This window comes from Apium graveolens, chromosome 3 (assembly GCF_009905375.1).
Source record: "Apium graveolens cultivar Ventura chromosome 3, ASM990537v1, whole genome shotgun sequence".
NCBI classification, from domain to species: Eukaryota; Viridiplantae; Streptophyta; class Magnoliopsida; order Apiales; family Apiaceae; genus Apium; species Apium graveolens.
The window spans coordinates 202747147-202772787 of NC_133649.1; the positions used below are offsets into that span (position 1 = coordinate 202747147).

At 37.5% G+C, this 25641-nt stretch overlaps 1 protein-coding gene across 1 annotated transcript; it reads left to right on the forward strand.

The window, feature by feature from the left end:
* The first annotated feature begins 15622 nt into the window (after nt 1–15622).
* LOC141713038 (histone-lysine N-methyltransferase ATX4) lies at nt 15623–25294 on the forward strand. The gene is made up of 23 exons (XM_074516246.1): nt 15623–17140; nt 17861–17916; nt 18060–18280; nt 18387–18508; nt 18616–18684; nt 18757–18825; nt 18946–19037; nt 19150–19233; nt 19596–19731; nt 20521–20626; nt 20739–20838; nt 21026–21150; nt 21399–21544; nt 21847–21951; nt 22096–22160; nt 22354–22558; nt 23042–23125; nt 23210–23266; nt 23349–23438; nt 24001–24087; nt 24199–24273; nt 24830–24930; nt 25037–25294. The coding sequence occupies exons 1-23, from the start codon at nt 16172–16174 to the stop codon at nt 25125–25127; spliced, it is 3255 nt and encodes a 1084-aa protein (XP_074372347.1). The 5' UTR covers nt 15623–16171; the 3' UTR covers nt 25128–25294.
* Nucleotides 25295–25641: the final 347 nt, after the last annotated feature.

Sequence of the window (25641 nt, forward strand, 5' to 3'; positions counted from 1 at the left end):
TGTAGGTTATAATCGGGGACCTGAAAGTGGACGATGGACTAGAGATGACCAAGTAGTCAGTCGACGAGCTCAATAGAGTTTTAACAGAAAAACTTGAGTATCAAAGTCAAATCCAATGGGATCTAGTGATTGGACATTAAAGCCTGAGCGACAGAGTCGGCTCAGAATTTATCAGTAATAGTTGTAAAGCCCTATAAGGAAAGTACTTCCGAACTTTTCTTCAAGATATATCGCAATTATTTTTGAACTGTTTCATAATGTGTCGCTCTTATTCAAAATAACTCTTGTTCATATTGCAAGTGCTTTAAACTATTTACCCTTGAACCCTGATTTTTCTTGATCTTGAGTCGTAAGCCTTGTTCTTTGTAAACCATCTTTTGTTCATCCTCAAATACCAAATCACACAAATATGATACCACTCCCCAAATATAAAACTACCAAATACCAAACACTGGAGCAAAAATTGTTTAAAAACACAGAAACTTTTATACTCCAACCATTCTTTATAACATCAAAGAACTATACCTTCAAAAATTAGTATTCGTCCAATACCTGATCATTTTATAGACTGAAAACCGTTTCTTATACATACCTTGATATACCCTTGAGATATCCATGAGTTTCTTTACGTTTTTATTCAAGTGTTTAACCATCATTGATTATGATCTTGTTTATCGAATTATATTGTTTATCATATTGAACTGCTCAAGAATTGGATAATTTTTTTATATATGTGGACCAGATTCGTGGTCAGACCATATATATGGTCAAATTAGGCCAATGTGTGCCTTGGATGCAGTAGTTAGAGCAGTGATGTGTGCTTTGCTCGGGGTTAGTGCGTGACTGATCAGCAGCCTAACCTTGGTTTTAAAAACTTAAAATGAATGTCCAATTCTAATGATTGCTTAGCAATAAACTTGATTCCTCTGAATCATCTCATTTGATCATTGATTTATCTCAATTATTGTCATTATGACTTGTTGAGCTAGTTAGCTCACTCTTGCGAATCTTTTTATGTATTCTACAGTTAAGAAGGATACGGTTGATAGCGAGGTTTCCCAGTTCAATGTACGAGCTAGGATTCCAGATTGAGTTGGATCGAGCTAGCAGGAGCTTATTGCGATAGTGAAATAGTAAGATTGTAAGAGTAATTTTATTATCAGTTGTAAGTTAAATTAGTCGAGATTTGGTATGATGTAATAAAAGTTAAGGTTGTGGATTGTTTTCATACTTTAACCTGTTGCGATCCGTGGTTATGTAAAGAAGGGTCATTGCAAATAGTATCTTATATGCAGGTTTATATGTTGTGTTGTGGACCCCAAACTTCTGACCCAGGTTTGGAGGGCGCCATACAGGTAGTTCTATAGGCCCATAGTATTGGGAGTATTTCATCCACCCAGTTATTCCTCGACTTCTCGATCCTTTTCTTTAGTCCATCTAGGATTATCTGATTCACAACTTCCGCTTGCCCATTGGCTTGCGGGTGAGCCACAGAGGTGAATCATAATTCAATTTCATTCTCCTCACAATACTTTTTGAATTCCTCATTGTTGAATTATGTTCCATTGTCAGTGACTAGGATACGGGGAATTCCATATCGACACATGATATTTTGCCACAGGAATTGTGCAACCTGCTTAGTTGTGACTTTGGCCAAAGGTTTGGCTTCAATCCACTTAGTAAAATAATCAATAGCTATAATCAGGAACTTCCTTTGTGTCGTGGCCATGGGGAAAGGCCCAAGTATATCCATCCCCCACATAGCAAAGGGGATTGGCGAGTTGATGGAGGTCAGCATCTCGGGGGGTTGTCTAACGACTGGTGCGTGCTTCTGACATCGGTCACACTTTTTCACATATTCTTTGGCATCAGCCATCATTTCTGGCCAATAGAAGCCTAAACGGGTTACCTTATGAGCTAAAGCCCTGCCCCCAAGTGTTGCCCACAGATACCTTTATGTACTTCTTCAAGAACCAAGCGCGCCTCATCAGGCCTGAGACACCTCAAGTAAGGAACCATGAAAGATCTTTTGTACAAAATTCCATCTATAAAAGAGTATCTTAATGCTCGAACATCCAATTTTCGTGCTTCAGAAGTATCATTCGGCAACCAACCGGTTTGGATATGAGTCTTAATGGGATCTATCCATGACGTCCCCAGACCTATATGAGCTACAAGCTTAACATCAATGCTCTGTGTCTTCAGAACGCGAAAGTACACACTTCCTGAACTTTCTTCTATCTCCGATGAAGCAAACTTTGATAATGCATCTGCCTTAGCATTTTCCTCCCTCGGAATGTGCTCAACATGGCATTCATCGAATTGGGTCATCACAGCCCTTACTAGGCGAACATATTTAGCCATCGTATCATCCCTTGCCTCAAACTCTCCCTTTACCTGGGATATGACCAGCTTTGAGTCTCCACAGAATTTTAAGTTCTTGACTCTAAGTGTCCCTGCTAGGCCAAGACCAGCTATCAGAGCTTCATATTCTGCCTCATTGTTTGTGGTCGGGAAATCTAACTTCATGGCATACTCAATTAAGAACCCATCAGGGCTTTGTAAAACCAAACCTGCTCCACTTGAATTTATTTTTAATGCTCCATCAAAATAGAGAACCCAGTATTCTTTCTCTTTATCAACCTTTTCTTTGTCCTTCTTATCAACTTCCTTGTCTTGAGGTATTGTATCTTCCGGCCCCCCGACTTCTTGGTTGGGTATGGTACATTCCACCACGAAGTCAGCCAATGTCTGGGCTTTTATCGCCGTTCGTGACTTATACTTGATGTCGAATTCTCCCAACTCTATTGCCCACTTAATCAGCCTTCCACTAGCCTTGGGACTATGAATGATATTTCTCAGGGGTTGATTTGTTAGCACTTCAATCTTGTGAGCCTGAAAGTAAGGACGCAACTTTCTCGAAGCCATTACCAAGGCTAAAGCAAACTTCTCAATAGTTGAATAATTTAACTCAGCTCCATGCAAAATTTTACTTATATAGTACACGGGTTTCTGGATTTTCAGTTCCTCCTTAACCAGTACAGCGCTCAAGGCATTCTCTGAAACGGCCAAGTATAAGTATAAAACTTTATTAAAAGTTGGTTTGGCCAACAACGGGGCATGAGCCATATATTTCTTTAATTCCTCAAATGCCTTCTGGCTTTCCTCACTCCATTAAAAATCTTTGACCTTCTTTAAGGACTTGAAGAATGACAAGCACTTGTCCCCTGACTTGGAAATGAATCGTCCCAGCGCAGCAACCCTTCATGTGAGCTTCTGAACATCTTTGATAGTTTTTGGTGGCTCCATGTCCAGGATTGCCTTTATTTTATCGGGATTGGCCTCGATTCCTCTCTTGGAGACCATCAATCCTAAAAACTTTCCAGACCCTACTCCGAAAGCACACTTCGTAGGATTTAACATCATCTTATGATATCTCAGGACCTCAAAAGCTTCCCTCAAATGGGTTATATGTCAGTCTTTACTAGACTCTTGACTAACATGTCATCAACATAGACTTCCATGGTCTTTCCAATAAGATCCTTAAAAATTTTATTTACAAACCTTTGATAGGTGGCTCCTGCATTCTTGAGACCAAATCCCATAACAAGATAACAATAAACACCAAAGTCAGTGATAAATGATACCTTTGGAATGTCGTCCGTTTGCATCTTGATCTGATTATATCCACTAAACCCATCCATAAAGCTCAACATCTCATGCCCAGCAGTGGCATCTATCAAAGTATCGATCCTTGGTAACGGGAAACAGTCCTTAGGACAGGCATCATTCAGATCAGTGAAGTCCACACACATCCTCCATTTTCGATTGGCCTTCTTTACCATTACAGGGTTTGCTAACCATTCCGGAAATTGATGAAACCAGCCTCTAAGAGCTTCTCTACTTCCTGTTTTATAGCTTCTTGCCTCTCCGGAGCAAAACTTCTTTTCTTTTGTTTCACTGTCTTCCGATTTGGATCCACATTCAGCTTGTGAGTAATTAGTTCCGGGTCTATGTGTAACACCCCCAAGTCCGGGGTCGGGGATCCGGGTTGTCACGAGTTCCATTTCCCTTAATAATACTTAATCTTAATAATCAACCAACTACTGTGTACAGTGACCCCACAATATACACACACACCACAAGTTATAGTCTCAGAGATGAATACCCAAAAATAACACAAGTCATTTTATTCCTTATTTACTTATTTACTTTTGTTGTTTATCTCAACAGTCATCTCAATGTTGGGATATCTTTCATACCTGGCGTCTCCCTTTCTGGGTATCAAGCCACCGGTCTTACACTCACATTCTTGAAGGTCACTTCCTTCATCCAATTTTCCTAATTTCTTACTTCCTTTTCTCCTCAGTCTATCCGCGTCTCATTATTTATCCTTCGAACTATCTCAAGGTTTCCTCGAATCCTCCCAACTTACAGGGGATAAAATATATGTATCTCTTATGCCTTCAACCATCAATTTTAACTCATGGTGAATCACCCTCATCCTGACGATTACATACTTTTCTATTTCTATTGCTACGAGTCTTTAGGGTTTCCTCATACCCAACTCCCTTATCATTCCTCAAACTTTATTGCCTTTATATTCCTTTCCACTTCAGTTTCTTTTTATTTTCCTTTCTCTTATCATTATTTCATGAACCAACACAACATAAACATTGATTTCAAACATCCCGTCATTCTGGATTCATGTCCTCAGAACGAATCTTGACAACTTTTACAACTTAGATTCATAATTCATCATACTCGTCTGCCTTTGTTCTGGCTCTAAAGCTTTTACACTATCTCCATAACCTTGGGAAGTACTTTCCTGAAAATAATTGACTGAACTTAAATCAGTTTATTATAATCTCTTGCTCCGTGCCTTCCTTGGCCTTTCACCAGCGGGTGGCCTCTCTCTTAGGAGGGTAAGTGACAAAAATAGTCTTTTGTGATTCGTCAATCATTTAGAATCTCAAATGATTCCTATATTTCCTTTAGCCAGGCTCTTGCCTCGACTGGGTCAGCTTGTTCCTTGGAACTCTGAGAGCTTAGCGACTTAAAGGTCCTGAAAGAATTTCTCACCGTATTGTTTCCTCAGGGTGGTGGTTGGGGATAATAGTCTAAGTTCTGTCTAGAAAGGTCCATAAATTATCGTATAGGAGTACCGTCTCAGGTCTCCTTTCCTTACTCGACTTCTGTTTCCTTAGTCTGAACATTCCCTCTTCCTCCCCATAATCGGGGTCATCCTACATGTTTTAAATCCTCATTTTCCACTTCATTATGTTATGGGTTCCTTCTATCTTGATGGCGACCTCCCTGACTATCACGTTCAGGGTTTGCTCTAAATCTTATTCCTCAAACTAGCTTTCATCTAAGATCTCATCTTTAAGCTCTTGAACATTTGGAACCCAAATTCTATAGGAATACCTCATTATTCCCTTATCATCTTTCTCGGTATTAATCTCTTATCTATTTGTTTGCTCTCTGCCTTCATTCATCACTTTTTCTGGCATAATATGTTATTTTCCAATAATTCAGGTTGTATTGCAATCTCAAACAGCTTTTCGGTACCGGCTCCGGTTACCTTCACTTCTATTTCCATTTTCTCAAAATCTCTTATCAACTCTCCCAAAGACATTTTCATCGTGAGTCTCTCCTTTATACTAAGGGCATTAGCCACCATTTTGGCTTTCCCTGGATGATAAAGAATCTCATAATCGTAATCCTTGATTAGCTCTAACCACCTCCTCTGGCGCATGTTGAGCTCTTTCTGCGTGAAAATGCACTAGAGCACTTATGGCTTGTGTAAATCTCGCACTTCTCTCCATACAAGTAGTGCCTCCAATCTTTAGGGAAAAACTATTGCCATGAGCCCAAGCTCATGGGTGGGGATATCGAATTTTATATTCCCTTAATTGTCTTGACGCGTACGTGATTACCTTGTTGTGCTGTATAATAAGCACCCTAATTCCTTATGCGAAGCGTCACTACAAATCACAAAATCTCCTTTTCCATCCGGCAACGCCAACATAAGAGTCGTCACCAACCTTTGATTCAGTTCTTGAAAGCGGTTCTCGCATTTCTCTGTCCATTTGAACTTCTCAGTCTTATGAGTAAGCCGCGTTAAAGGGGATATTATCTTTACGAACTTGAACGAACCTCCTGTAGTGACTGGCCAATCTTACCTCTGGTAGTCGCCCTAACCATGGTCATCAATTCCTCAGTGGTCCTTTATTCATTCTTGTCAGGATCCTTCACGGGATTCTTCTCAACGATAATCCCTTCTAGGACAACATCCTCAACCGCTACATCCTCAATATGAACATCATCCGGTCCCGTGTTAGGACGCTCTATCGGATCCACAATCTGATCTCCAATAACTAATAAAACATCATCGCGTTGTTACTCCTCAACCTCAGGGTTCGGAGTCCCGCTACCATATACGATAATGAACTACGCTCCTATCACGATATTTATAAGGGTTCCCATAAGGGTTTTAACTGTCAGTACTACGTTAGGTAGTCCGACTATGAACTTGGCAAGAGTTCTTATTTATCTTAGTGAACTTATTATTTTAACGTCACTTCATCTCTGAGGTTTATAACGCTTAGCTCTGATACCATTTCTGTAACACCCCCAAGTTCGGGGTCGGGGATCCGGGTTATCACGAGTTCCATTTCCCTTAATAATACTTAATCTTAATAATCAACCAACTACTGCGTACTGTGACCCCACAATATACACACACACCACAAGTTATAATCTCAGAGATGAATTCCCAAAAATAACACAAGTCATTTTATTCCACAATTATAAACCATTTCACCTCAAACGGGTTTCTGAATAATTTACATATTCTTTGCCATTATTACAATTCATAATATACATAAGTCTGGTTCATGAATAGTTGAAAGCCTAGCCTATTGGTAGTTCCTACCTCAGCTACGGCCGCATCAACGCTTCCAGAAAACTGCGGAACGTTTCCTAACCGCTTGCGAATTGGAAGCTTGGTCCTGTTCATCTTTTCTATCTGTTGTTGTGTGATGAAAGAAGAAAGCAAGGGTGAGCAATAAGCCCACCGAAATAATATGTATAATAATTAACAATATATGAGCATTCTCATAGTACTCATGAAAGTCTTGGTCAAGAAGAAATGAACCAAGTTGATATCTTAACACGACCAAGTCGCAAAATATTCAGTATATATATACATATATACCTTTCACAATCTTTGAAGTCCTCTGACATGTATGATATACACAGAGTTCCAGTTTATAATTGTATAAAAATATCGTTACAAGGTGATCTCATATATCTAACCTTGTCTCAACGTTTTTCTGAAAATCTTTGTCATTCATAAGATAATCATTAATTGGATATAAGTTGAAAAGATGAAGTTACAAGATACTCCAATATACTTATATCTTTTCCGAATACTACTTGAACCACCACCGTTCAAGGTATAAACAGTTTCGAAAGTTCATCACATAGATGAGACTACAAGATAAGACTTGAATAGATTCAATCCTTGAAATGTTGTTTAAAAGAAATGAAGTTACGAAATACTTCATTTGAGGGAAACATCATTATAACCGTTTGACCATGTCAATGCCTCAGCAATCACCCATCCGTAGCCTTTCGATCGAATGCTCCGGGTAGTGTTGCAGAAATATCCAAACTGGATGATGAACTCATTACGGGAGTTTGCCGCGCCAGGAAGACCACTTACGATGATCAGTCGCAGTAGTACAACCCCATCATTTTCTACATGTAGAGGAGAACCTGTTGGATTTACTTGTCAACCGAACACTGGACTCCTAAGGAATGGACCGTCTTAGCGGAACTTCCAGGCCATTTGGGCCAATATAATAAGGCTGGGCTGGCGCCACTCGACCACTTACGCCACTCCTAGTTCAGATGAAATCCATGACTCGGAAACGTAAAGCTCGTCTCCCCTTTCCCCAAGTAGGAACTTGTTGATACGACTCCACCAAGAAGTCGCATCTAGTTGGAAAGAAAAACTCACCGATATTTCCCAGGCGATGCCTGTTAATGGATTAACTTATTCCAAGAATTTTACTTCCTGAGTGTTGGGTAAGTAATCAAAAACTCTTTTCTCAAAACAGCAACCTTGTTGCGAATATAAAAATACATCACGGAGCCGGATCCCTCAGATTTTTGAGCGAGTATTTAAATCCCCTTCGAAAGGAAGATCTTAAATTTGAAAACGAGTTTTGGGATCCGCTCTAACTTTTAAAATCATTTTGAAGACTCGAAAACATTTTTAAGAATGTCTGGACTAATGCTGATTTAATAAAATAAATCAGTCCCGATATATTAGAAAATATCTGAATATTATTATTTAAATAATATTCCCACAAGGATAATCCTAATAAAAATAATTGAAGTAGAAGTTTTAAAACTTATATTTGAAATGAATAATAAATAACCAAAGATATACTTATACGAAAGTACGATCTTTATTTGAATAATCGAAAATAAATTTGATTATCGAAACATTATTCTTTAATAAAATAAAGAATATTATTTAATAAAAGAAGCGGAGTTATAAGTCCTCGAATGAATATTCAAAATAATATTCATTTAATAAAATAAGCGGAGTCATAAGTCCTCGTATGAATATTCAAAATAATATTCATTAAATAAAATAAAGTTATCGAATAAATCGTATTCGATTAATAGTTTTGAAAACTATATCTATATATATAAATATATATATATATATATATATATATATTATACTCGGGAACATCGACTCCCGATTTAGAAAATGTTCATCTTTGAGTCCCCTATACTAAGGGTATACACAACTACTGCTTATCTCTAGCATAGGTATATGCAACTTATAAGCATTTGAATCAACAATTAGATATCAAGATTACGAAACAGACATGCATATATACCATATCAGCATGCTCCAATATATCGCAAAATTTGCTAATAACAATCATGCACTTATCACAAGATAATGCATATACATATATTTACATCACAACAACAGTATAACGGGTAGAAAACTTGCCTGAGTGCTCCGGGGTAGACTTAAGTTTAGAGTGGGTCCGGTAAACTATGAACAACATAAGCCAGAATTAATCCCCGGTCGCTTAATAAACTAGACTTTAACCAATTAGACCCCCAACGTTCGCTTTCACGCTTAACGATTCACTTAAGTCGCTCGAGTACCCTCGGCTCCACCATTTTTAATAAATTAAGCATTAAGAGTTTTAAGGCGATTCTTTCGCGAGTACCTTACCAACTGCCTAATCCACTTAACATAATTGTTTCATACCCCAATTAGTCATTTAAAGTCCTTAACCAAGGTTTCAAAGTAAGGCGAGGGGTAATGGTTCGTTTGCGAAATACCGTTACTTAAAACGGTCGTTTCTCCTAAACCGTACATCGGATTCAAGCGAACCACATATCAAAACGAAGCTCGTAACATGAACTATCTAAACATGGAAAAGGTTAGAATCTTTCAGTGAGTTCACGGGTCCTAAAGTTAAGAACAGAACAGTTAAGGAAAATCGGGCATTATGACGTTTATGTTTACGCGATTTCCAATTTTAAACCACTCCAAACAACCACCATTCAACTCATAACCAACAATACAACCAACCCTCATCCAAACCTTACTACATCAGTCCCCAAACCTCAAGATTTTCCAATTTATACAACCCCACACATGAACTACTAGCTATACTTAAGTTTCATTAACTATAAACAAGCTTTCAACATCCAAATCACTACAAATCCAATTCAAATTCTAAACACACAAGCATCATGTTTCTCATTTACTATAACCATCAAAACCATCATAATACTCAAAGTAAAGTTAGGGTTTGGAGGTGTTATACCTTCCTTGGAGTGATTAGAATAGCTAGGAAGTCTTAGGGAGCCTCCTACAAGCTTGATCTTTCCAAAGAAATCAAGAACACAAAGTTAGGTTTTGAAGTTTCTAAAAGTCAGATTGAAAGAACTGTCAAAACGAGGGTCTTACCATGCTTATTTGGACGAGACTTGTGAACAAGAGTTGTAGGCCATCTCAATACCTTTCCAAAGAGCTATAGAACATACTATTTTAGTGAGTATTGAAGGAGATATGGTAGTTTGAAGTTGCTGCTCTGGTTTTGGCCGAGAGCTTTTTGAAGGAAATGAAAGTCAACTTGTATTTTGTGTTTTTGATTTGTTTTGGCTTGGTTGCTTTGTTTTGTTTTGTTAATTATCCTTTTACCATGGTAAAAAATGAATGGCTTAAAATCAACCAACAAATCCCTCAATTTATCATGCTTATGTCACCATGCCTATGTCATTCATTTGCCACATGTCTCTTCCTTGTGGTTTGATGATGTCACAATCCTTGGCTTCTGGTACAAGCTTGTCTCTTGGTCGCTTATTTGTTTTACGGTTCGCTTAATTTTCATTCTCGTTCGTCGTTTGAGGGATCATATACGGGATCTTATTACTTGGGTTCCCCTAAACCTTTCTCAATATTTTGTATTCCTTTTATGATCCTCTCTTATAATCCTTGAATTTAAATCCTTTTAATCATGTTACCTTATACTCAATTCTTTCGGTATCTGGTGGATTTTCAGGAAAAATCAAAGTGTTCGAATTTGGATTCTGACGATCTTTACATATATTTATTTACTTTATGGAGTACTAATACGATCTTAGAATTTCCATAACAGTACTCCTATATAGCGTGTTCTGATAATTTTCCTTAATCAGCATCATCAGCAAAAGTTACTATTCATCCGTGTTTCAAAAATTTCCAAAAATTGGGGTTATTACACTATGCCTGGCATATCAGCTGCTGACCATGCAAATACGTCACTATTTTCTTACAAAAATTTCACCTACTTCCCTCTAAGAGGCTCCTCGAGCGTGTCTCCAATAAAAGTCACCTTCTCAGGATCTTTGGGGGCTAAAGGAATTGAAACCAAGTCTTCTACTGGCTTTCCTCTTTTCTCATCATTCTCTCGGATATCCAGATCTTCAATAGGAAAAACCTGCCCCCCAACTCCATCTGCCCTCAAAGAGGCCACATAACAACTTCTAGCCATTTTTTGATCTCCTCTTTCTTCTCCGATCCCATCCCGGGTTGGAAACTTCATAACTGAATGGTAGGAAGAAGGGACTGCCTTGAAGGCGTGTATCCCCGTTCTTCCCATGATAGCGTTGTAAGTTGAACTAGCCTTCACCACTACAAAGTCCAGCATCCGAGTTGCTTGCCTTGGTGCATGTCCTATGGTTGTTGGCAACTTGATTATCCCTTCTACAGGGCACTCCACTCCCGTAAATCCATATATCGGCATGTCAGTTGGGGTCAATTGGGAGTCGTTATATCCCATCCTTAAAATGGTGTCATAGAGTAAGATATCCACTGAAGCACCATTATCCACAAGGACCCTTCTCACCGGGCTGTTCCCTATTATCGGGGTTATGACCAACGGGTCGTCATGGGAAAATTTCACACCCTCCAGATCAGAATCATCAAAAGACATTGTTACTCCTATCCTGGCCCTCTTCGGGGCTTCCCCAACAATATGCATAACTTCTCGAGCATACGCTTTCCTGAAGTTCTTGGATAACCCAGCAGCAGTTGGTCCTCCAAAAATTGTGTTTATCACAGGCCCTCGGGGTCGCGGTCCTCCGAAGATTGTATTTATCACCGGTCCCCTAGGTTGGGGATTTCACCCCTGATCTTCTTGATCTCTTTTTCGATCGTCAAAGTTTTTTCTCACGTTGTTGCTTCTGTCTCCTCCATCTCCAGTGTACTTGTTCAATCTCCCTTTTCTAATAAGGAACTCAATTTCATCTTTCAGTTGCCTACACTCATCGGTGTCATGACCAACATCCTTGTGAAATCTACAATACTTGCTCTTATCTAACTTGGCAGGATCGGCTTTCAAGGGCTTAGGCCAGCGAATATCTCGATCTTTCTCGATTTCCATTAAAATTTGGCTCCTTGGAGCATTCAGCTTAGCATACTGAGTAAATTTTTGCCCAGGTCCTCCTCTCTTGGGAGTTGAGTCAGGATTTTGCTCAGTTCTAGGATACTTGTCCTTAGTGATGTATTCCAGATCGGTCTTCCGCTTCTTGCCTCCAGCGGGCTCGTTGCTTACGACTATCTTCCTCATACTCTCTTCCACCTTGATATACTTCCCTGCCCTATCCTAGAGCTGCAGCATGCTTTCAAGGGGGTGTTTGGCCAAGGACATCTTGAAAACTTATCTCTAGTTCCCTGTTGCAGTGCTATCATGGCTACCTTGTCATAAAGGTCCGGGACTTTTAAAGCTTCCTTTGTGAAACGGTTCAGGTAATCTCTTAAGGATTCCTTCGCCCCCTGCACAATGCTCATGAGGGATGCTGAACTTTTCTTATACACTCTCCCACTGATAAATTGCTTAATAAAAGCCTGACTTAATTCTATGAAGGACCCAATAGAGTTTGGGGGTAAACGACTATACCACCTTTGAGCCATACCCGACAGGGTTTGAGGAAAGGCCCGACACTTAATAGCGTCATTCACGGGCTGTAGCAACAGTGCATTGGAAAATGTCCTGACATGATTGGCGGGATCTCCAGTGCCATCATAAGCTTTAATAGTGGGCATCTTGAACTTCCTTGATATATTGGCATTCATTATTTCTTCAGTGAATGGTGGAGTAGGATCATCAGGATCTCCAAGGGGAAGAAGATTGCTCGGATCAGCCCTTGGGACAACAACCCTTCTCTGTATCGGACCATCCAGGTCTATGATAGGGGGATGATTCCTCCCCCTTGGGGGTAATGGGGGTCTGGTGTTCTGGTGTGACTCCAAGTCGCGCTTCAGCCTTTGAATCTCAGCCTCATGAGCCCTGATCCTTTCCTGCACTTCTTGGGAATTCGTCCCTTGGGTGCTCCTAGGACGTTGGCGACCATCAGTGTAAGGACCAGAAAATTCCTGATCCTCAGGGATTGGAGCCAAACCTTGTATATAGGGGGCGATCGCCCTCGTGCCTCACTCCACCCAGCATGTCCGCTTCCTCCAACCTCGGGGTAAAGGGGCATCCCATATGGGGGTTAGTAGTCACAATAGTTGAATACTCATACCCAATGGGTCGAGAATTCACAGGTGCATGTAGTTGTTGAACTTGGGGATTCGTACCTTGAGTAGCCGAGGGAATCGTCCCTTGTGACTGAGGTTCAGTTGCCCCTACCTGGGCTTCTCCTTGCGTGGCTGCATAGTTTGAATGAGGAGGTACCTCTATGGTTGACGAAATTACTTGGGTTGTCCCCGTTGATGTTCCTCCTTCAAGGGCTCTAACTGTTCTCCGTATTCTCGCAATCATTTTTGTTGTGTTGTCCCGCAGACGGCGCCAACTGCTGTATTTATTACTAAGAAACGTGAGTTTCGAGGCTCGATTTGACTTTCGTGACTCAATCTACATTAACAAGATGCTTACGTACCTTGCTGATTGCCAAGGATCAAGTCAAAAAACGTAGTTCTTATGTGTGGGGTGAGGCCCCTTATATAGATGTTGGGGGTTCTTGAATTGGACTTGGTATAGGAGACTTGGTAGCCAAGTCTCAGAATTAGAATGGACTTTGGAGTCCTAAGTGGTAAGAAACTGATTCCTTATCCTTCTAGGTCCCTTGGAGGCTAATCCACTAGGATTTATATCCTTATTGGGACTCTTATTAATAGCTGATTTTTTCCTTATTAATTAATTACGAAATTAATTAATATTCAGGGTTTTGGGCCTCCTTTGTTCCATCAGGCCTGATTTGGTCCATCAGACCTGATCTGGTCCATCAGGCCTGATCTGGTCCATCAGGCCTGATTAATGTGTTAACCTTTTTGGTCTGAATGTCATACATCTTCTTATTGGGCCTTGAAGCCCAAATCATGTATAATTAATGCAATATTTAATTACGTAATCAGAATTTATTTATTCCCTATCAAGCTTTTTTCGAATTATAACTACAAAATTTATTAAATTTTATACTAAAATTCCTATTTTGCCCTCATTATTTTAGTTGTAACTGTCAAATAGGTGCATTTTGCATACAAACTGAAAGTTAGGGTTGCAAGCTGCATTTGCGTTCAAATAACAATATACTAGTTTTACCTTTCAAACACTTAACGTTAACGGTTATATTTGACGAAAAATTATAAAAGGGGTGTAACTTAAAACGAGTTTGAAAGTAACAAGATGCGGTCTACATTTGTTGAAGTATACAACTTTAAATTTTAGACAACATTAAAGGATGCATTCTGCAATTTAAATAAAGCTTGTAACTAGGACACTACGCAGAACGCACCCCAGGTGACCTAGCACAGTACTAGTTGCAGCTGCTGTTCCAAGTTGATTCATTTTTTGTTGGTGTCGCAAACAAAGATAATGAGAAACAAAGAAACCCCTGACTCATCAAGTCATTATACCAAGTATAATATGGCCACCATAGTGTTGTTCCTTTGGAGTTGCTTGCTTTCTCTGCGGCTGCCAATGTTCAACACCACACCAAAACCGATTTAATTAACTCAATCACCGTACCCCATCGCCATGGAGGTATATGTTTCAATTTTATATTATTTTCACACAATAATTCTAGATCCTCGCAAAATACCAATACCCCGTAGGCTTTGTACAACAAAAATATCATTTTATCCGATCCTTTTTTCATCACCGGGGAATGTAATATTTATGAGTGTTTTTTACAAACTAGTACGGAAACATATTCCGGCAATCCGCCGGCAAATTCTTCGGTGATGTTGCAATAACGTGAACATAAATAAGATTCTGTTAATAATAATGTCAATCTCTCAAACTACCCTGCCCGAACTATCAATATTCAGCCCACTAGCAAATTAATCAATCTACTCTACTTTCCTTCTTACACCAAAATAATGGTTCCTTGCTTTACTTTTTTTTTTTTTTTTTCAAAAACCATAATTTTTGTGAAAAAAATACCCAACAAAGTTTATCACTGTGGTTGCGTCATGGTCTATCGTACAACTTTGAGCACGTCGAGGAGCATCACCAAAATATTCATCTTTCCGACTAGTTTTCACTTGAGAAAGGAAAAACCCAAGTAAAAGAAGAGGGGATTCATATTTTGATTTCATCACACCAGCAAAAGAAAGCATACACAACAAACAGGGTCATCATCATCATATTAGGACGTTTAAATTTATTAAAAATATTCACTTACCCCTTCACGTCCCTTAACATCGAAGAAGACCATGCATCATTTTACTGAAACCCCAACACAAATCAAAACAAAAACCCAAACACATTCTAAAATTATTCTACTACAACATAAAGCTAAGCGCAAAATCAAAATTTAAATCAAAATCCAAAAAAAACATCGTCCTCATCCTAGGACACCACAGCACTGCCAAATCCTTAGCCGGAACCGACTTACACAAAACAGTTGTTTAACAGAATTTCGTTTTTTTTTTTTTTTTTTGAAACAAGGAAATTCTTCGTCCAAACATAAAATAATTGTTCTAAATTGATTCATAAAACATAATGTGGGAAGCTTTTTGTTATCAAAATTTGAAAATATTCCGACATTTTGAAGCACGGCGCAGCGCTACAAATTTTTAACAAAAACCAACATAATAAGCCACAATCATAACGCTGACTCGACTCTTCCTTCTCTCCCCCTAGCTTTCATTATATCATTCTATAATCTATACATACACATTCTCTGTATCTATTCTCTCTCTCTATATATATATCACCATCAAATTACGAAACTATTTTCTCCACAAATTTACTCGGAATATATATACAACACGCACACATACATGTACACGTATATAAATTGGTGTTGTTTCTCTCTCCTCGACTCTTGATAGCAGTTAGGAGGAAAGCTTTAAAACAGAGACAGATCCCTATTTAACATCTTCTCTCTCTTTTTATAAAAAAATTCGATTCACTATAATTCGCCGTTAATTAACTTTTTCTTCTCCTTAATTTCAATCTCATTACACCTCAGTTTCAATCTTCCGATTTTTTGCCGCGTTTCCAATTGGAAATTAGGGTTTTGTGCCGATAGACTTGAGATTTTAATCTCAATTCAGTTGCTTCTCTGCTCTGTTTATTTTTCTATTTACAGAGAGAGATTGTGTGTGTGTGAGAGAGAGAGATTGAGAGAGATGATAATTAAAAAGAGCTTGAAATCAGTAATGCCGAGTTTAAAGCGGTGTCGACTCAGTGAGCCAGATGATGAAGACTCGGAGAATCGGAAGAAGCGTAAATTTAATGGATATTATCCTCTGCATCTCCTGGGGGAAATCGCCGCCGGTATTATTACGTTAAAAGGATGCGGACGACTTATTTATCATCCTCAATTACCTAACGGTAAGGCTTATTGCAAAACTGACAACACTGACCACTGGTGCACGGATGTTTCCGTTAAGGCGGAGTCGTCGAAATCGGAGACTAGCTTAGAAGAAGAAGAAGAAGAAGAAGAAGAAGAGGAGGAGGAGGAAGAAGAAGACGTGAGTAATGATCGAGTAATTGAGGCTCCTACGAAGCCGCCATTGGTCAGGACTTCGAGAGGGAGGATTCAGGTTCTTCCTTCTCGATTTAATGACTCGGTTCTTGATAATTGGAAGAAGGAGAGTAAATTGACTGTTCAGGAGTTGTGTTCGGATCCTGAGTTTAATCCTAAGGGGAGGCGAAATACTTCTAAGAATCCCAAGTTAAAACTGAAGAGTAGGAATCAGGATAAATTCGGGAGATTCCAGAGCGTGTGTCGTAAGTCTGCGGCATTGTTAAATGAGGAGGAAGATGACGAGGCAACGGAAGAAGAAACAGAAGACGAGGAATTGAGGCCGAAAAGGTTTGATATGAGGAAGTATCATTTGAATTCACGTAGGTCGGTCGATGTAAATATATCTTCAGTGAAAGAAAAGGTTAATGACAAGGTTGAAAAGAAAAGTTGGGAAGATGACTTTGCTCCTGGTGATATCGTATGGGCAATGTCTGGGAATAACTTTCCGGCTTGGCCTGCAATTGTCCTTGATCCGTCAACACAGGCTCCCCAACAAGTTCTGAGCTTTCGCATTGATGGTACTATTTGTGTGATGTTTTTTGGCTACTCTGGTAATGGAACTCAGAGGGTAAGACATATTTATATATGTGTATATTTATATATTTTATATATATTTTTACTTTACAAGCACATCTAAATATTACCAAATAAAGATGAAATTATCTATAAAGTAGTAATAAAATTTAACATAGATAAAAAAAATCATATTATTATAATATTAATGAGATTTAATGCAAGTAAATTACAATATAAATTTATATTGTTAAAAAATAAAGAGGAGTTCGAGCAGTGATGTAAGTAGAATGTACTTGGTAGAACCATGTTAAATGATACTACCTCCGTCCCCCTCATTTCTTTTACAGTTTTTTTCACATGTTTGATACGTATTTTAAGGCAACTATAAAGTATATTTCCGTAATCTATTTTTAAAATTTTCTTTTTTTTTATAAAAGTTTGAGCATTATATCATTATTTTAAAGAAAAAATAATTTAAAATAAATTTATGCAACTAAATTTAATTAAAGTGCGTGTCGAGCCCCGTCCCCTCAATGTAAAGAATTGAGGGGGACGGAGGGAGTATGATATTGTAAATTGGATCCTAAAAATGCCTATCTAATATATAGGATATAATTTAGATATAGTATAATATAAAAGATATTGGGTCAATCAAAACCGAGTAAAAAGTTCTCAAGTTCGGTATGAAAGTATATTGTAGATTAGTACTTGATTGATGCTAATATATTCATCTGTAATATGTGATTATTATGATTCATATATTGATGTGCAGGACTATGCCTGGATAAAAAATGGAATGATATTTCCGTTTGTAGAACATGTGGACAGGTGTGTTAGTTTTACTTTTAAGTTGTAGTTATCTTTTGTTTGCTAGTTTGTTAAAGAAGAAGAAGATGATGAAGAAGAAAACGTTGTTTGTCACGTATATATGCCTTTGGCACTGTAGTTCAGGTATTCTCTTACTTGTTTAGGTTCCAGGGGCAGACTGAATTGAATGACAGCAAGCCAGGTGATCTACGATCTGCCATTGAGGAGGCATTTCTAGCAGAACAAGGATTCACTGAAATGCTGATGGTGGAAATTAATGCTGCAGCTGGGAATTTGGATTATCTTGAGGCTATATCTAGAGGCATTAAAAAGGAGATCACGGGTTCAAACCAAGATAAAAAATGCAACTCCCAAAAACAGGCAAGTGGCCTTTTGAAGAACCTCATTTTATTATAAGAAACAAAATCCTTCTGAGACAATGGTCTCCCTATTAACATCCATTTATAAATATGTGTTCCTTGCGCAGGAAGGTTTTAATAATGAAAACACAAGGCACTGTGTACACTGTGGCTTGGATATCTCTCTTAGCATATCGTCAAAAAAAGCTGACTCTGCTAATGCAGGACGTGTATTATGTAATACCTGTGCTCGGGTTTGTGTGCCTTCTTTGTTAATATTAGCAAAAGTGTTACTAAAGATGTATTTATGTATATCTATTGCTGCATATATTAAAAGTGTAGTTGCTGTTGCTTATTACAGTTATCAAAGCCTAAACATTACTGTGGCATATGCAAGAAGATTTGGAATCGCTCAGACAAGGGGACTTGGGTGAGGCACCAACATTCTTATTTAGTTTTATGATTTTTTTTTATTATGTCTGTAACACCTCATAAATATCAGGTGCGCTGTGATGGTTGCCAAATTTGGGTGCATGCAGAGTGTGACAAAATACCCAAAAATCGTTTGAAGGTCTACTCAACATGCTCCATCTTAATATTTGATTTGATTGTAAACTGATTTATTAAAACAGTGAAGATAGTAATTATTAGCATATGGTTATGTTCCTAATGTTGTTTTTTTCTAATGTAGGACCTAGGAACCTTCGATTATTACTGTCCTCAATGCAGAGCAAATTTTGATTTTGAGTTATCAGACTCGGAAAAGGTCCAACGAAAAACCAGGTAAACCTTAGCTATCTGTACCTGTAACTATGTGTGGACCCTCCGCCCCTGCGAGCATGGATGTTCTGCATCTTACTCTAAGACATTGAATTGTTTGCTCTGAAAATTACAGAAAGAATGATCAATCAGTGCTGCCCGACAAGGTTACTGTCATCTGTGCAGGGGTTGAAGGCATATACTTCCCAAGCCTTCATTTGTAAGTAAATGTATCTTGTTGTTCTCTTATTTCATATGGATACATTAAACTGATGAATCTTTTTCAAATATTTCTGTCCAACCCTCTTCTTATAAAAGACTGGCAAGAGAAAATCGTGATTTACAACTATGTGATGAAAAACAGAAAAGTTGATATTCCTGTCGTTATCCCCTGCACAAAATATACATTGCTACCTGAAATTTACTGTATTATCTTACCACTGTTTCCACCTTGATTAATGTTTGAAATTTATGTGCTAGACTTTGATACTATAATTCAGCTCTATCTTCTTCTTTCCATGTGTTTATAAGTTTGATCACTTCTTCACGCTGTCCTTTCTCCTTTATCTCCTTTCATTGCAGGGTTGTCTGCAAATGTGGGTACTGTGGGACTGAGAAGAAGGCACTTAGTGAGTGGGAACGGCATACGGGTTCCAAAAAAAAAAATTGGAAATCCAGTGTCAGGGTCAAAGGTTCCATGTTAACGTTGGAGCAATGGGTTCGTACTTTAGATATTTCTCTCATGCTGTTTTCTTCAGTTTTTCATGAAATGCATCTACATTTAGTGGATTGAAGATGAATGGCTTATAATCATTGATTCATATTATTCATAAAGTAAGGGTTACTCTTTGGTTAGTTTGGTTCTTTGTAACTTCTGTAATTATGAGGTTGACTTTAGAAATTTTACAACTGAATATATATATATATAATATATTTATTTATTTTATTTTATTTGTATAAAGAATTGAAAACTACTACTAGTTAAGGACAGTTCAGTCATCTATAAAACGTCGGGTTTAAATTCGAAAATATCTCAATTTTTTTTAAAGAGTCAGTACTTATCATATTTTCTGAAACTGACGGATCCAAGTAACTTTTCGTGTATAAATTACTGAAGCACCATGGTAGTAATTTTAGTTCTTTTCCGTATATTTTAAAGTCAAGGACTTGATTGTTGAAAAGTTTATAATTGTTACATATGTCCTGTTAACTTGTCGTTCACTTATCCCTGGCTTGGTTGTAGGTCTAAAAAGTGTTTAAGGATGTTCTTCGTTTTCTTTTTTCTTGTTAAAAATTCTTTTTCCTGTGGATGAAGAGACTCAGATGTCACTTATGTGGTAATTTGGGATTATGTATATCTTACCTCTCCATAGATATATTGTGTTTATCAAAAGCAATTAGATATTCACTACTGTGAGTTTCTTTTCCCCTCAAGTGAGAAAACAAATGTATCTTATAAGTTATACCATTGCACAAATATCTAATAATATTACATATGATTTGACAGATGTTGCAAGTAGCGGAGTATCATCAGCGCAGCCTTGTTCCTGTCAATTCTCTTAAGCGGCCATCCCAAAAATCAAGGAAGCAAAAACTATTGGATTTTCTGCAAGGTGAACACACAGCTGTGATATAACATGTATCAGATATTGAACACTTTTTCAATTTAGCAGCCAATGCAGTAACATCAACTAGGCTAACGTCTCTGGTACTTCCCTTCGACAGAGAAATACGAACCCGTGCACGTAAAGTGGACAACAGAACGTTGTGCTGTATGTCGATGGGTTGAAGATTGGGACTACAACAAGATTATTATCTGCATCAGGTAAGAAAAGAAGTTTGAAAACTGAAAACACTTGTATATGTAAACCTGAGAAAAAATGCTGCAGAATTTTGCACTATATCTGGACCCCATCACGTGCCTTTAACATTGAGCATAGTATCCTGCCAGGCTTGAAAAACATATTGTATGCTCGTGTGAAATATAACTAATGTCTAATTACTTTTATCAGATGTCAAATAGCAGTTCATCAAGAATGTTATGGGGTGAGAAACGTTCGAGATTTCACCTCATGGGTCTGCCGATCTTGCGAGGCACCTGATATTGAAAGAGAGTGTTGCCTCTGTCCTGTAAAAGGTATGAAGACTTTATGCTTTCTCATTTTCTGTGAATTAACAAATAAGTTTTGGTTCCTGCAGTATTATACTGCTGTATTAGTTTGCATCTATAATTTGTCAGTAAGTTGTATGGCTTATCTGATAAACGTAATCCTGCCTCAACAAACGAATCTCGGAGATATATATTAAATAAAGGAGTGTGAAATGATTGATCAGTTTGTGTATATCTAAAATATTTGAACTAACCCTGCTCCAAATATATATCAGGAGGTGCTTTAAAGCCTACTGATGTTAAACCTTTATGGGTTCATATCACATGCGCTTGGTTTCAACCTGAAGTCTCTTTTGCAAGTGATGAAAAGATGGAACCAGCTCTTGGGATTTTGAGAATTCCTTCAAACTCGTTTGTGAAGGTACCTTAGTAGCTGATTTGTATTGTGCAATGGATTTGTATTCCGGAATTATGACATTACAACTATTTTCATGTCATTTTTTAAGAGATAAGAATCACGAATTCTTTTACCATCAATATTGAATTTTAGTTTGATTTCAGAAATGTTTATAAAAATTTAATATTATATATTGTCCAGTTATCTATTGTGGCTGTCTGGAGTTCGTGATTTTTTTGGAATTCTTTGTTTTTCTGCAGGGTATCTACCATATATATTAATTTAACTGCTTGAATTTAATAGATCATTTCTTATTATAAATACAGATCTGCGTAATTTGTAAGCAAATCCATGGTTCCTGCACACAATGTTGCAAGTGTTCTACTTATTACCATGCTATGTGCGCTTCTAGGGCAGGGTATCGCATGGAGGTGACTTAAGCCTTTTATCTCGGTTCATGATTGTTTTATTCTTATGGAATGTCAATTGGAATGGCGTTTACATACGAGACTTATGATACTGTGTGTATTTGTGATAACAATGACATCTTACTCGAAGAGTTTTTCAATTGGCAGTTGCATACCTTGGAAAAAAATGGGAAGCAGATCACGAAAATGGTTTCATATTGTGCTTATCACAGGTAGGGTTTACCCCATTACAAATATAGAGTGTGGAAACACATGCTAAGGCTACAATACAAAGATAAAAGAGAAGTGAAAGAGTTTTCCTAGTTTAACTATGCCATTAACTGATATGTGTTGTAAAAAGCTAAAGACAATATATTCTACACTTAATTGTTTATTCATCTAACATGATTTTGTATTATTATGCAGGGCTCCAAATCCGGACACGGTTCTCATTATACAGACTCCTTCAGGGGTTTTTTCAACTAAAAGTCTATTACAAAATAAAAAGAGAAATGGTTCAAGGCTGATTTCTAACAGACTGAAGTTTCAAGAATCTCCTACCGTTGAGCCTTGTGAGATTGAACCATTTTCTTCTGCTAGATGTCGGATCTTTACGAGATTAAGCAACAAGGTACCTTGTAATATTAAAATATAGGTCGTTTTTATTTATTGGAGTTATATAAAGAATGATTGAAGAACTAATTTATGGAAAGCACAATCTCTTAAGTCAGTCCTTATAATGCATGGATCATTATATGTTCTTATGTGACATTTATGCAAACATGGTTTTGACATAAACTCCAAAATGAAAGCTTTAGCTACTTTAACTAAGGGCATGTATAAAAACTAAGATATAATCTCAAGTTCGAGTAGATACAGAACTTTTTAATACCTTGGACACGGCCCTGTGATGAAAAAATCAGTAATTGCAGTAACTTTAATCTATCTGATTATCGCTCTTTTGGTGTTCATAACAAACACAAGATTTAGGCTAATTCAATACTCTTTCCTTCGAGATTAGAATTATATCCAGAGAACTGACAGCTTCTTCATACTGTATGTTCTTGCTATTGTTATAATTGCTAACCTCTCCTCGTTTTTTTGTCCTTGCCAGAAAGTAGAAGAACCTATTGCTCACCGAGTCGCAGGACCCATACATCATTCTTTAGTTTCAATACAGAAACTGAACAGTACTAGAGTAATATTCTCACCTGCATGCATTTTTAGTCTCTTGTTTGATTTATTAGATTAATAAATCTATTTTTTTTATTCATTTGACCAGAAAATTGCGGAGCCTAAAATGTATTCTACTTTCAGAGAACGACTACAACATTTGCAGGCAAGACTTTATATCTTTATGTTTGTACTTGCTATTTTATTGATTCAATTTTTCACTTCAACTTCATCTTTTTAAAATCCAGAAAACGGAAAATGATCGGGTTTGCTTTGGTAGATCTGGCATACATGGATGGGGCCTCTTTGCACGCCGAGACATAGCAGAAGGAGAAATGGTTAGTACTCTAAACAAATCACCGGAAAAAATGCTCTTTTAATCATTAGTTGCCTTCCACTTGAAAAATTGGGAATTTCATCCTGAATTGCTTCACATGGAACTTTTTGGCTGGTCAGAAGTCCTGTGGTCTAGTCCAGCATTTTGCACTTAAAACATATTTGTAATAGAAACTAACACATGGTTTCAAGTACATGTAAAGTATAGCCTTAAAAAGGACACTGAACAATATTATCTGGCTGCTCCTCTACATGTAACGATCATTATAATGTTTTTTTGAGAGGGGGATTGGGGGGGGGGGGGTCATCATTTAGGTTCAAGGTAAGTTTATGTTCGTGAGTGCAGCAACCTGAATTTTAATATAATTTTGCAACCTTATCAAAGTTTCTTTTTTTACATTCTTCAAATGAAAGAATAAGTTTTACTTTTTATTAGGATGCAATTAAGGTCTGTAATGTTGTTCACATGTTTCACACCAGTTATTTGTTGTAATTTTTTCTTGCAAGTCAGCATACATGTTTTACAGTGTGATAGTATCGCATGAATCTGATCGTTGATTGCAGGTTCTAGAATATCGTGGTGAACAAGTTAGGGGTAGTGTGGCTGATCTGAGAGAAGCGCGCTACCGTGTGGAAGGCAAAGACTGCTATGTAAGTTTTATGATCTTTATTACCATATTCTATTAAAAAGTGACAATTTTGACGTTTTTGTGCCCTCTTTTCTGAAATTAAAGGGAATTGATTTGTGTTAATACTTTGCAGTTGTTCAAGATCAGTGAAGAAGTCGTTGTCGATGCTACAGATAAAGGAAACATTGCGCGGTTAATAAACCATTCTGTAAGTCATTTTCTTTTCGAATATATTCATGCTAATACTGTGTTTATGTGCGGAGTTTAAGTATCGACGGTACGTAGTAAGACCAAATAAGAACTAACCTTAATAATATCTAATACATTAAAGCCTGAGGACTATAGCCTACTACTCTCTCCGTCCCACTCATTTCTTTACAGTTTTTTCTCAAAGGCTTGACACACATTTTAAGGCTACTATAAAGTATAGTTTCATAATTTATTTGTAAAATTTCTTATTTTGAATAAACATTCAGACATTGTATTTTTATTTAGAAGAAAAAAATTTAAAATAATTTACAGAACTATACTTTATATGAGCTTGATATGTGCGTCGAGCTCCCGTCCCCCTACGTAAAGATAACCAATTAACCATGTGTTCCTTATATCTGTATTACTGTATATCCTCTACTTTGTTAGGAAATTGCTTTTCATTAACATGTACCTTTGTTAGGAAATTGCTTTTCATCCACATGTACCAGGAGAGACACTCTCAAAAATCTGTGATTGTCCTTAACGATAAATTTAAATCTGTTGTTTGACAGTGTGCACCAAACTGCTATGCAAGAATAATGAGTGTTGGTGCTGATGAGAGCCGCATTGTACTTATTGCCAGGACAAATGTGTCTGCTGGTGATGAATTAACGTAACTCCCTCCCTCCCTCTCTAACTCTAAAAGTGTTCGTGTGTGTGTGTGTGCATCCCTGATCCTGGCAATTTATGTTGCTGAGCATATCCTCCTTTTGTGGCAGTTATGATTACTTGTTTGATCCTGACGAGTGTGAAGAATTTAGAGTTCCCTGCTTGTGTAAATCTTCAACCTGCCGCAAGTTCATGAATTAACTTAGAGAGACACGGTATAGTCATTGTTCCACTGGAAAGCCGCGCTCAGAGTAGTCTCACTTCTTTGATCTTTTTGTAACATCAAAAATCATTCAAGTATGTATGTAATTTCATTAATTATAATCGCAAAGCTTAATAAAAAAAATGAAGAAAGAATTATAGGTAGAGTTGCTCTGGCAGTTTGGACACTTGGAAAGCATCATGCCCGAAAATTTTGCAATTTGACTGATTAATCCTCGTTAATCATTGTAAGATGTTAATTATTATAAGCTTCTCTAGGGGTTCTTTTATTTAATTAACCATACTTGGGAAAAAGTATTTCTAAATGTTTCAGTTTTTATATCCTATGATAGATTTGAGGCAGTAAAAATATTTTGGGATAATTAATTTTAAAGATCATGAACTATAGGTTTTTTTTTTCTAGATTCCTGAACCATAAATATAAATTTATAAGTAATTCAATTTTCGTTTTTTTATCATCGGAGTTCTTCCGTTAAAATCAGATTGACGCCGT

What these genes read in the sequence shown, in the direction of transcription:
- LOC141713038 (XM_074516246.1), top strand. Translation starts at nt 16,172, where the DNA reads ATGATAATTAAAAAGAGCTTGAAATCAGTAATGCCGAGTTTAAAGCGG. An exon ending in TTGCCTCTGTCCTGTAAAAG is followed by an intron (nt 21,151 to 21,398) that starts GTATGAAGACTT and finishes AATATATATCAG; the next exon opens with GAGGTGCTTTAAAGCCTACT. An exon ending in AGAAACTGAACAGTACTAGA is followed by an intron (nt 23,126 to 23,209) that starts GTAATATTCTCA and finishes TCATTTGACCAG; the next exon opens with AAAATTGCGGAGCCTAAAAT.